Source organism: Aotus nancymaae, unplaced genomic scaffold, assembly GCF_030222135.1.
Source record: "Aotus nancymaae isolate 86718 unplaced genomic scaffold, 86718_ANA_hifiasm-v0.15.2.pri h1tg000048l, whole genome shotgun sequence".
In the NCBI taxonomy this organism is placed as follows: Eukaryota; Metazoa; Chordata; class Mammalia; order Primates; family Aotidae; genus Aotus; species Aotus nancymaae.
Window position 1 is genome coordinate 6,449,678 of NW_026988462.1, and position 12,690 is coordinate 6,462,367.

At 39.0% G+C, this 12,690-nt stretch overlaps 1 protein-coding gene across 2 annotated transcripts in view; it reads right to left on the bottom strand.

Moving 5' to 3' along the window:
- Window positions 1–1,098: 1,098 nt before the first annotated feature.
- GPC6 (glypican 6) overlaps window positions 1,099–12,690 on the bottom strand; it is a 1,165,513-nt gene continuing 1,153,921 nt past the window's right edge. For both annotated transcript variants that reach the window (XM_064362238.1, XM_064362237.1), the window contains exons 8-9: window positions 9,871–10,046; window positions 1,099–5,491 (exon numbers count right to left, since the gene is read on the bottom strand). In XM_064362238.1, the coding sequence (XP_064218308.1) occupies window positions 5,289–5,491; window positions 9,871–10,046 (379 nt within the window). In that variant the 3' untranslated portion in view covers window positions 1,099–5,288. The remainder of the gene's footprint in view (window positions 5,492–9,870; window positions 10,047–12,690) is intronic.

Below are 12,690 nucleotides of genomic sequence, written 5' to 3' on the forward strand. Positions count from 1 at the left end.
TGTGTCTATGGATGGAAATGTGTCTGCACTAAATCAGTCGTCAACATCTACTTAAACAGACTTAAATTTGTGGTTGCATCTTTCTAGCTCTCAAGATACAAAAACACTTTATCCCTCATTGCCACTATTTTACAAGTTGGATTTTTAAAATCAATGTAATTTTGTTACCACATTTGTGCATGTACTTTAACTATATCCCTGGCCACTTATCCAAAGAGCAAATTAAAATATTGTTACCTGATAAAAGTGTCTGGTTTCATTTATTTTTCCAAAACCACTTGGATGTTTTTCCTTCCCAATAAATTGGTTTGTGTTATTTCCAAATAAAATTTGTTATATTTTGATCTTGTAGATGCCAAAGGAATCCTAACATTCCTTAATTTTTTTGTAATAGTCACTTTTCTCAATAAAAACCAAAATAGTAATAATGTGAGCTAAATCACAGTATTTCTTACAGTTAAATGTTGTATTCTTGGTACCTTTATTTATATGGGTTCCTTTATTTATAAGATCATTCTTGAAATAAATTATTTATCTGTAATAATTATGGTTAACTGCATTAAGGAATAAATGATTTCAACTGGTGGTTTTTCACAGCCAGTGATAAATCCCCTAGAGCAGGGTTTATACAGAGTAAGAGGTCAATAAATATTTGTGAAATAAATCTTTAGCAGGTTATACAATATTTAGCATGCCTGAGAGCATGGAAACATTTCAGAAGTATAAAAATCAATGCAATTGGATAAATTTGGAAATTATTAGTCTTTTTACATTTGATCTTATTTTCTGACTTCATTTATAAAGTATTGACCTCCGTTTCCAAGTCACTATATTTGCCCTCTGAGAAGAAATCAGCACAAAAGAATAGAGCTACCATATTTTCCATACACATTTGGGATGCTCTCAATGTTCTAAAGTTCAAATAGTTCCTGATTTCAGATGCTGAGTGTACTTAGGTGAGTGGCACTGTTTTAATATATGGGGTTTGTTGTTGTTTTTAAATATTGAGGCTTCTAAAAATAAATCGAACACAAAAAATTCCATAGCTCTGAAATTTAGACTATGACAATAATTAAGAAAATGCAGAAAGGGCACTGGTAGATTTTTAAAAACTATTTTAATACAAGATTAATAGCAATTTTCTATCCAAATCAGAAATGAAAAAATCTTAACCCAAATAATATTCATTTGACAGTCACATAAAATTTTAGGTTTGATTGGTGCACACATTTATCCTGCATATATATTATGTATATGCACACAGAGACCTCACTATTATGCCATTCTTAGGGGTCTTTTCATGAAAGTACCTTATTACAAGGCAGTGTCAAAAGTTCCAGTAACTACTCAACTTTGAATGAAGTTCAAAATGCCCCATGCTAAGCTGAGTCTGTGCCATAGCAAACCATGGTATAGCAAGTCTCCAGAATGCGTACAAATCAATACTCTTGTTTGTTTAAGTTGGTCTAAAACTAAACACTGGCTAATGTCTCCAACAAGGAGGAACACATTGCAAATTTATAAGTTATGGTTTCCTTTACTCTTCTGTTGGCAAAGCTAAATTGTGTTTTTAAATAAAAGTCAGGTCTGTTAGTAAGTAATTGAAAACGAGTTTAAATTTCTACAAGTTTTGGATAAGTCAAAACTTGAATTTGCTAATGCTTCTATGTTTAATCAAATCACTTGATAATTAACTTTGCAAAAAGAAGTAATAAAAGAATCACATCTCAGGAATATGTTAAGTTTCATTCCTCCTTAGGGACTTTAGTTGGTGTTCAGTCTGCAGCCAAAACATGTAGGTAATGGCAAAAGAATTAAAGAAGGCTAATGTCTGCAGCAGGGAATATAAATTAAAAATCAGCGTTCTGCCTCCAATAATATTTTCAATGTGCTTTCTTTAAAGAATGTTACTTTTATAATTATTACTACTTGTCAATGAATAATAGTGTTTTTCAGTGTAGACAAAATAGTATTTTCTATCCCTTACATTTAAAGCAGGTGATACAAGTTACTTAATGCTATCTAGGTAAGTCATTGTAAGGGAGTCAGATTTCTAGTACTAATGTTCTATGATGGCTATAATCAAAGTACCAACTTGGCCTTCATGAAAATGACAGAAAGTTGTCATGGTTGTCCTTCAATATAGAACCATAAACAGAGCTCTCATTGGTAAATTTGTAATTCATTCTTCTCTGCTAAAGACTTTAGCCTCTGTTTAGCTTTTGTTGTGACACATACAAAGTATAATATATACCAATTACAGACGTGTATTTCTGTTAGAAAAATACATATTATAACTAAAGAACATGTAAATAGAGGCACTTCAATAAGCTAAGTGTTTGCAGTTATGAGCATCACCCACCAATTTCTAGTGTCGATTTCAGTGAGCCCATTCCTCTCTAGTCATAACAAAAGTTATGATATGGTTATGGAATTTAGGGGACATCAGAGCAAATGAGGGGCAGGTCATGAAAAATAAAGGAGCCTCATTGCATCCCCTATCACTATGCTGATATGAGAAAAATTAATTTGAGGGGTAAATTCCAAATACTTAACTGAAATAAGGTAACCAGGTTAAATGAAATGTTTAGGGCCAAAACATTTCTAGTGTTAAATTAGTCTGAAAATCATATGACATTGTAGTTGGATGATAAAAACTAGGAAGTAGAACTCGAATGATATTTTGACCACATCCATGCAGGGTGCTAACACTGTGGCATCATTAACTGGTAAGTCATTTCAGCTCTCTGCCTGGCTCATTATGCATCGCTATATCTCATCAATATGAATCATATTGATAACTAAGGTGTTGAAACAAATGAAGCAGGCTTTTATATATTTTCTGTGTGTTTAGTTGCGTATAGAACATGGGTTCACATTCATTAATATTACGTGTATTCATACACATGCACAAAACCTTTTGGGGGTGAAAGCACAGGAAAAACAAGGCATCCTGATCTATTTCATAAAAGAGAATGCAGAAATATTTTTAAAAGGAAAGACTTGGACTTTAAAGCCATAAAAACAAGTTATTACTCAAATAGTCTGGAAAACCAAGGTTGATTTAATTTGTATTGCACCTTAATTATTGGAGAAAGACAATACTGATTTCTGAACATACAATGAAATGAGCAATGTAAATGACTGGTCCTTCATAGGATATCTTATGTGAAATTCATGGTAGGAAGCCAAATGTGGGCAGTGAAATGGATGGTTTTCTAGACGTATGTAAAGGTGAACTATATTGTTAATTTCATAAAAGTTTAAATGAAAGAATGCCACAAAGTCTCTCATAATCCTACATTTTATATTTCATTAGGCATAAAGTAGCAATAGACGCTTGTAAATACTTTCTGTCTTGCAAAAGTGCTCAAATATACTTAATACTATTGTGCCGCATGTGTTCTACTTAAATGTGATGACTAAATCAATAACTAATTTTAATTTTGATGAGAACAGAGATTGAAAAATACTATTTATGTGTCAATACTGTCGATGAGTTAATTAAAATGTGACTGGCATATAATGGTGTCTTGAAACACTACTTTTCTCTACTCCAGATGCATCATAAAAACCAAGAAACATATGGATAGCCAACTGTATTCATAAAGCCACAGTTTGGTTTATTTTGCTTCTCTCTGTCAGGGGGAGCATAGGGCCTGGCTTTGGCATACTTGGTGAATAGGTTAGGCTGTGGCTCTAAACTGGCCTATTGAGTTAGGTAATGTATCCAAGTGCCAAGCAGGAGTCCTAGGCTGAAGGTGTTTTACATGAAAGCAATGGTTTCTCATGAATAACATTATTCACACATACAGTTTCCATCACTGGTAAAGCCCTGCACACCCATGGCTCATCTCATGAGCTTGGTGTAGTCTGGAGCACCCAGGCTGAAGCACACTCATGAAAAAGGGTGTGCCCTGTGCCCTGGCAAACTTTTAATAAATGGACAGTTAGATACGTAAAAAGTTCTCTTTCTTGATTCTTGGTGCTCACAGATCACTGAGGAATCCCTTCTTTGAGCAGCACAAAACAAGAAGAGCTGGTTGACAAAACATTTTCTTACAAAGGTGTGTCAACCCTGAGCTTGGAATTAAGAAGTTAAAATCTGTGATTTATATATATATAGATATAAAAATAGATGATCATACTAAGACTAAAAAAGTGAAAGAAATCTCCATGTCAATACTATATATATATTTTTGTCTTGACTTTTTTTTCTGTTGTGAGTTATTTTGTAAGAGAATGCCCTTGTGATGCAGAAACCAACTGACACAAAGTAAATAGTTAAAAATGAAAACTCAGGAATGGATCTAATTGTGTATCAATTCATTAAAAAAAAAACCTCTTGTTTTGGGAGGGGTAATGAGCACAGGGGCAGAAACGTCTAGTTAATGTCAAACCTGTGGCAAAAGCAGAGATTGCATCATTAAGATTATTTTCAATTGAGACTCTTGAGGAGGATGAATTGATGGGGGTATCTGCTAGTAACGAGATGAAGGGGGAAATCTGTGCCAATTGGATACAGTGGACAGACATTAAAGGAATTAAGAAAAATGGTGCCATTACTAAATTGAAAGTGGGCAGAGTGAGAGAGAGGTGCTGAGTTGTAGAAATTTTTGTTCTCATATTAAAGATGAGATTCTAAATTTAGTATCAGTACCTCCAAATTAATTTAGTATTGTTTGGTTAGGGTGCAAGATGGTACCTCCAAGACAACAGTGCATTTTCACTCCATTTAGAACAAACTTCAAGCTTTCTCCCCATAAGCATTTTGTAAACCTGGATTTGTCACAAAAAAGCTTACACTGGGAGTTGGCTGTCAATGCTGAATTGATAATATTAAAGTTCATCTATTCTTGTCTGTTTGCTTCTTTGCTGAAAATGCAGCTGTCTTGGGGTTTGGCCTGATTTTAGAAGGAAAATTATTTTCTTTCTTCCTTTTTTATTTTAAATGGGAAAAAAAATCCTCACAACGTGAGATTCCTTTACTTCTGCAGCATAAAAGCAAATGAAGGTAAGAAAATCTCCTGGTACGAAAGATTTGAGTAAGAATTCTCTCTAGAATAAACAAGGTCCCCACAGATAGCTGAAGGAAAGAGGAAGCAGTTCAGTCTGGCACCCGGTACTCTTTGGGAAAACAAAAAGGGAGGCAGATTGCAGTACTGCTCTCTTCTCATAGAAAACGGTAAGTTTTTCTGGCATGGTCCATTGTCCAAGAGTGTAAGAAAAGAAGTGAGTTGGCCATTCAAATAGCTAAAATGCAGTTTCATCTGACCAAAAACCCAGGATTATCTGCACAGTCTTTGCAGTGCCAGGACAATGCAAGCGAGAGACCAGGAGAGCAGGGAGTGGCCACGCTGGGCTGCAGAAGAGTCCACCTCTCTCCGGTCGGGATCCACTGCAGGGGCCTCTGTGGTGACAAACTCAAACTCCGTGGGACACACGTCATCCATGCACCCACTGCCACTCCCTGAGCCACTGGATTCATCACCTAGTGCGGAAAGATTGAAAAAGAAAGTTAGACCACTGATGATAGGGTTAGGCTTTGTGGCCACACCCAAATCCCATCTTGAATTGTAATCCCCATAATCCCCACGTGTCAGGGGAGAGGGTTGGGCGGAGGCAAGTCAATCATGGGGGCTGGTTCCCCCATGCTGTTCTCATGATAGTGAGTTCTCACGAGATCTGACAGTTTTATAAGGGGCTCTTCCCCCTTGGCTTGGCATTTCTCTTTCCTGCCAGTTTGTGAAGAAGGTGCCTTGCTTCCCCTTCGCCTTCCACCATGATTGTGATTTTCCTGAGGCCTCCCCAGCTGTGCTGAACTGTGAGTCAATTAATCGCTTTCTTTTATAAACTACCAGTCTTGAGCAGTTCTTTATCGCAGTATGAAAACAGACTAATACAACCGCCAACCAGGAAAGACTAGCAACAAATTGCTCAGCAGATATGGGGCATGTGGTGGGAGGCAAAATCTCCCCATCCATGGTCCCCACCCTACCCAACAGGATTGTTTTTAATAGGCAGGGGTGTGATCAGTGGGTGGGCTGTACAGAAATAGATGTTTGAAGAACAGTATCAATTGATATCTGAGCAGGTAAGAAACGTGTGAACCTCAGACTCAAGGGGAGGCCATACCTACCATGTTGGCCTTAGAAAGACATTTCTTCTGGCCAGTGCTTGAGTTTAAGAAATTCCATTCTTTGCTCTTTTTATACTCAGAGCCATTGCTCTAGGAAGATATCATGCTTTTTAAAAGATTTTAAAAGAAAAATACAGAAGAGGAAAACAGGTTCTACGCATAGGAAATGAGAGGAGCGGTAGCAATAGTAGTGGGAGGGCTCTATTAATATTACTTTTGGCCACCTTTCCCCACCTGTGTTCTCCTGAGAGCAGGGATGGGCTCCATCTCAGCCAGTCTCTCCCTTTAAACCAGGAGTTGACAGACTGTGACCTGCTGCTTGCTCTTGTATGGTCCATAGCCCCAAAATGGTTTATTTACATAAAAAGTATATTTTATAGCTATCCATAAAATCAATCAATCAATCAATCAATCAATCAATTTATCTATCTATCTATCTATCTATCTATCTATGAATGACAGGGTCTGGCTCAGTTGCCCAGGCTGGAGTGCAGTGATATCATCATAACTCACTGCAGCCCAAAACTCTTGGGCATAAGTGACCTTCCTGCCTTAGCTGCCTGAGTAGCTGGGACTACCGGCATGTGCCACTGTACCTGGTGGTTTTATAGTTTTAAGGGTTTGCAAAAAATCAAGTGAAGAATAATACTTTATAACATGTAAAAAGTCTATGTGAAATTCACATTTCAGTGTCCATATATGAAGTTTTATTAGAACCCAGCTACCCCCGTTCACATACATATTATCACGTTAGACCAGCAGTGTGGGATAGTTGTGGCAGAGACGATGTGGCCCTCAAAGGTTAACATATTTAATATATGGCCCTTTACAGAAACAGTTGGCCATTGTCTGCTTGAAACCAAGGCCCAGGGGCCCACAGAGTATGTTGACCCAGGTGGCATTGTCCCTTCCTGCCCAACTTGCTTTCTTCCCTATTCCCACTTCTCATGGCTTGATTCCTTCTTGTTTGACTAACCCTGTCACTCAAACCTGGCCCAGATCAGGCTATCAATTACTAGCTTTATGAAAGTACTTATCACTGCTTGGAGGTATACTATTTATGTGCCTGTTTACTTGCTTACTGTTTATATCCTTCTCAAGAATGTAAACTGAGGACACAAACTTTGAGAGGGTAGAGATTTGGTAAATCCAGTTCATTTCTGTACCTCTAAGGCCTTCAGTGGCCCCTGCATAGAGCAAGTGCTCAACAAATGCTTTTGGAACAAATAAATGTGCTTTGGGCAATTACTCAACTTTTGTCAGTTTCCTCAAACAAATACAGTTGACAACATTGACCTTGCAGAGAGTCTGTGACGACAAATCATGAGAGTGCTTGAAGACACCAAACCCAGTGCTGCCAGTGATGCCTGATGGAAAAAACATGGTTCCTACAGCAAAAGCGACCTGGAATGTATCCTGCCTTTGTTATTTAAATGCACCAGGGTAAGCCAGTTAGACTCATTGAGGCTTTGTTTCCTCACCTGTAAAAATGAGAGTAGTAACATCTATCTGTTATGGGGAATGATGTTCCTGGAAGGGCTGAGGAAACTGGAAGCTTTTAAGGATATTAGCTATTTCTCTCACTTGCTCAGTGATTTCTAACCAATATCCTTAAACCCCTCCCTGCTAGTCTGAAATGGTGATGCCCTGTTGAGTTGCTCCTGAGAAACCAGGGCCAGCTTTAGCTGCTGGATGCTACTTAAGTAAAGCTGGGGCAATGTAGGGACTCTTCTAATGTCCTCTTGAATGAGAAAGACATAGTTAAAAAATGGGCACAGTTTCGTTTTTTAATGGGACATCTGAATACCAGATAAGATCACTTCAATGCACTATACTAGGTTTTTAACATTTTCTCTGATTTATCTTTAGTGGCCTTTACAAGGGGGAAAATTCCCGTTAATTAAATTCAGAGATACCAGAATTGCTAAGGGAATTGTTCTGAACACTGGTGTCATGAACAAGAAGTAATACAACCTTTACAGAGATATTATTAAAATGATTTAGAATGTTAAAAAATGTGGGAAGCAAATATGACAGGAGATTTTGGCTGGAAAAAATAATGGCCCCATCTCTTTCTGAAAAGGAATCACAAATGAAAATATTAAGGGGTGGGATGAGTAACTTAAAAAAATGTCCGAAGCAATAAGGATGGTGATGGCTATAAGATGTGATAATGGTTCGTATGACAGACACTAACCTAAAATAGAGGACCACATTTGGTGCTTGGGTTAGAACTCAGAGATCCTCTAATTTGTTGATTTTATTTTCTTTTGAGGGGAAATGGAGCAAGATCTTTGCTTCCTGGCCATTCCCTGAGCTTTGCAGCTTGATACGTGTGTAACCTCTTTAGGTCAGAGAGGAATGAGAAGCAACAAAGCCAAGCCAACTAATTCTTATGTATCTTGAATTATTCATTCCAATATTGACTCTCTAGATAATACAGCATTTTATTTAATGGAGAAGACAATGATAAAATGAGAGGTGTAAGGCTAAGTGCTAACAAGAGTGAAGACACAATGGCTAAAACGTGTAATGTTCTCTTCTGAAGAGGAAAGGAGGGGTTTAGCAAAAGGAGGAGAGATGATGGGATTTTTTTGTGGAATTTTACAGCAATAATGTCCATTGGGTTGGTATTTATTCTGTGTTTAGAAAATTATTTTTTTGAGTTCTTTAAAATAGAATAAAGCACAAAAATTTTCTGCAGGGGATAACTTGGTAGGTTGACGGCTAAGACTGAGATGATTTGAGGTCTTTCTGTAACTTGTTTCTTTCTATCTCATTAATCGAAGCACACAAACATCATCTTATGCTTCAAGGACGAAATTACAGAATCACTGGAAACTTCACATCTTATGTTCAAGAATTCTTGTCCTGGGAACTCTCTTTGTAAGAGTAATATTTTAAAAAAACAACAAACAACGACAGAAAATGTTCCTTTGTAGTTATTCATCTGAAAACCACTCAGACAAAACCCCTGTATAGTTAGTTTCATGTCAATGTTCACTTAATAGTCTTCCAAATCACTTCTGATGCATCTTTGATCCTTAGTGAAATAGTCACGTGTAATATTGCACTGGCATTTTACGATTTCTCTCAATATTTCACACACAAATGTATATGGATTGCATATGTGCATAGCTGGATAGAGAAGGAAATGATGTAGCTGAACCTGCTCACTACCCACCAGACACTATCATAGCTCCTCAAACGAGGCTCCCAAAAGCCTCTGAATCAGGGATGCTTCCCATTCTATAGAGGAGGAACCTGAGACTCAACAAGTAATTTATAGAGATTCCAATTAATAAGGAATAAGAAAGGGATTCTATCTCAGGCTTGTCTAAGCAATCTGCCAAGCTTTCTTCTTTTGTGGGGAACAGGGCAGAAGTTTGGGGCAGATGTGAATACTGATGAGGACAGAAGAAAGTGAATAAATTACTTTGCTGTGTTGTCATGAATGAATCCACTGGTAGATGAAACTCAATTTCAGCTTTGGTATGGCTGAATGTAATCCATTGCAACTATTTCTTGTGTTGTGGAATTTATGATTTTATTCATATCCTATGTTTTGTGGATCAGAGCTCTCTGTCCAAAATACTATAACAAGCATTACAGCCTGAGGAAGAATGAAAAAAAATGAAAAGGGCATATTGCTCTAGAAGAAAGTCAGGGTATCATCTTCTAAAACGATTTTTTACTCTGGAAGTTTCTGGTGCTGGGAAGCCTTTTCTTACTTGTGTCCTGGAAATTGACGTCATTGCCATTGTAGGCGTTTTTCAGTTTGTTGGTCATCACACGGAGAGCCATGATCTGCTGTCTGATGAAAGTGTCCGGCCGTGTGATGTCCACATCCACCTCAGGATTGTTGATCTGGTTGGTAAGCCCGTCATTCATGATCTCAGGCAAGTATCTGCAAGGCAGAGAGGGAGAGAAGAGCTCAGGGAGATGCCACAGAAACCGCAGAACCAGATGCTGCCATGAAAAACCAGATGACTGTCTCTAACACTCAGCCAAGACACCTGGCAAAAACTGGATGTAGTTCCTAGAAAAGAATGCCAAATAGTGAAAACACGGAATACATTTTCTCAGATGGAGATGTGGCTAAAATAGCCTCAGACTAGTTTTTTTTAAATGGCAGTGAATTCTCAGGTAGGTTTGCCTACAAATAAATGTGAAATTGGGGACCTATAAGAAACCACTTGTATTAGTCCATTCTCACCCTGCTAATAAAGACATACCTGAGACTGGGTAATTTAGAAAGAAAAAGAGGTTTAATAGACTCACAGTTCCACATGGCTGGAGAGATCTCACAATCATGGTGGAAGGTGGAGGAGGAGCAAAGGCGTATCTTATATGGCGGCAGGCAAGAGAAGTGCCAAGCAAAAGGGGAAAAAGCCCCTTATAAAACCATCAGATCTTGTGAGAACTCACTATCATGAGAACAGCAGCATGGGATAACAGCCCCTGTGATTCAATTACCTCCCGCCAGGTCCCTCCCATGTCTCCTGGGGTTTATGGGAACTGTAATTCAAGATGGGGTTTGGGAGGGACACAGTCAAACCACACCACCACTATTTCACATTAATCACTCCTTCCTCCCTCCACCCCAAATGTCAACTTAGGTTAAGGATTCAATACCTTCCTCAGTTCTGCTAATTTTGGTAGTAAGAACTGAGCTTATAAATTATGTATGATTCAAGAGAGTTCTCTGTGAGGATGCCCATTCTCAACTGCACAGGCCCTATCTCAGATCTTAATCAAAAGAAATTCTGGATGTAAAAAACCTGCTTTGGTGATATTTTAGGAGTAAGCAGTGATGACTGGAATGATTGAGGTGTATATTAGGGTTTTCATTTTACAATAGAATCTTGAGTTTCATTAGGTAGATTTTCCAGTGCTCAGTAAAATAGAAGGGTAAAATCAAATGATTCTGAATTTCACATTTCTTTCACTTGTACCAAAATGTCAAAATTGTCAGACCTTCAATGTGAGCTGCCTAAGCTGCCTAGGGGTACTTATGTAAGTGGAGGCTAAAGACCTTGGAAACGTGCTTGGGGCCCTCTCTGGCTCCTTCTTACTCTCACGATCTGTCCATCTTCCAGTTCTTTTCCTCTTGTTCTCATGGAGTTTCTTATACCTGCTTCTATTTTCCCATTGTCCATGTTCCTCACTGGAGGGCAGACACCCACTGCAGCCTCAAAGTGACGCCTCTCACCCTTCTTTCCTCTCTGGTGCATCCTGCACATGCTGTATGATTAATTTTCAAAAAATACTGCTGTCATCATATCACTCTTCTGTTTAAAAACTTTTGAGGATAGTAGCTAACGTCCAATGAGGACTTACTAACTACCAGGCACTGTACTCAACATTTGACACACATCTTTAAATTCAGCCCAACAGCAAATCTAGGAGATAGGGAGTATTTTATTCTTGTTTGATGAAACAGTAAACTGAGGCTTTGTGAGAATAAGCAAATGTGCAAAGTTACAGAGCTACTAGCTGGCAAAACCATGACTTACTCCCAGTCTAGCTCTGGAGCCCCAGTGCCCTAACACTGCCCCAAACTGCCTGGAGGATCATCAGCTAGAATTTACGTTATAGCTCAGCAATCAAAGGGTCTCCACCCACTTCTACTTTCTCATACTCTCTCCAGGGTCCCTCCTTGTCTTCTAGAGTTGACTCCCTGTAGCCATCCTATGCCTTCCTGTCCCACAGGTTTTCCTTAATTTCCATAATGCAGTTTCCCATTTAAGTCCCAAATACCCTTAAAGACCCAGGTCTATCCTCACTTTCTCCTCAGGATATTTCCCAGCTTTCAGGGACCTACCTACCCTTTTGTAAGGCTGCCAGGTTTGGTTGGGTATTTTGTGCACTGCACAAAGTCACCCCTTGGAGCTGCAGGTGTGAGTTGGTGCTGAAATCCAGCCTCTCTTCTGTGGTCACCAAGCTATGCCCCTGCAGGGCACCGTACACCAAAAGCGGTGCCTTTTCCTTTTCTTTTTGATACTCTTTTTATTTTAGAAAACTTCGATATGTATAAAAGTAGAGACAGTAACATAATGAACCCCCATGCACCCATCTGGGTGCCCTTTTCTAATTCCTACCAAGGTGCTATATTTGTCTGTGTCCTGGTAAGAAATACATAGTACTCTCTAAGTGGTAATAAAGAGAGTTTAAAGAAGAGGCTATTTATAAAGGTGTGAACAAGTTAAAGGAAACCAGCCCAGAGAGGTGAAGCACCCTGGGGCTGGCCACAGGAGAGGGGGCCCCAGGGGGTGAGGGGAAGAAGCTGTTAGCAGAATGAACAAGAACTGATACCACAGAGAGGCACCCAATGACACAGTAACTGCCAAACCAAGGTCTATCAGGGATGGGGCCAGAGGAGGATGCTCTGACCCCTGAGGAGGATGCTCTGACCCCTCTAGGCTTTCCTCTTGACCTCCAGCTGCTGCCTCCCATTGGCTGAACCAACTGGAAGCTGGTGGGCAAAGGGAGCCCAGATGATACAGCTGACTGGGCCACAGTGGAGGGATGAAGAGCGGGTCTGATGGGGA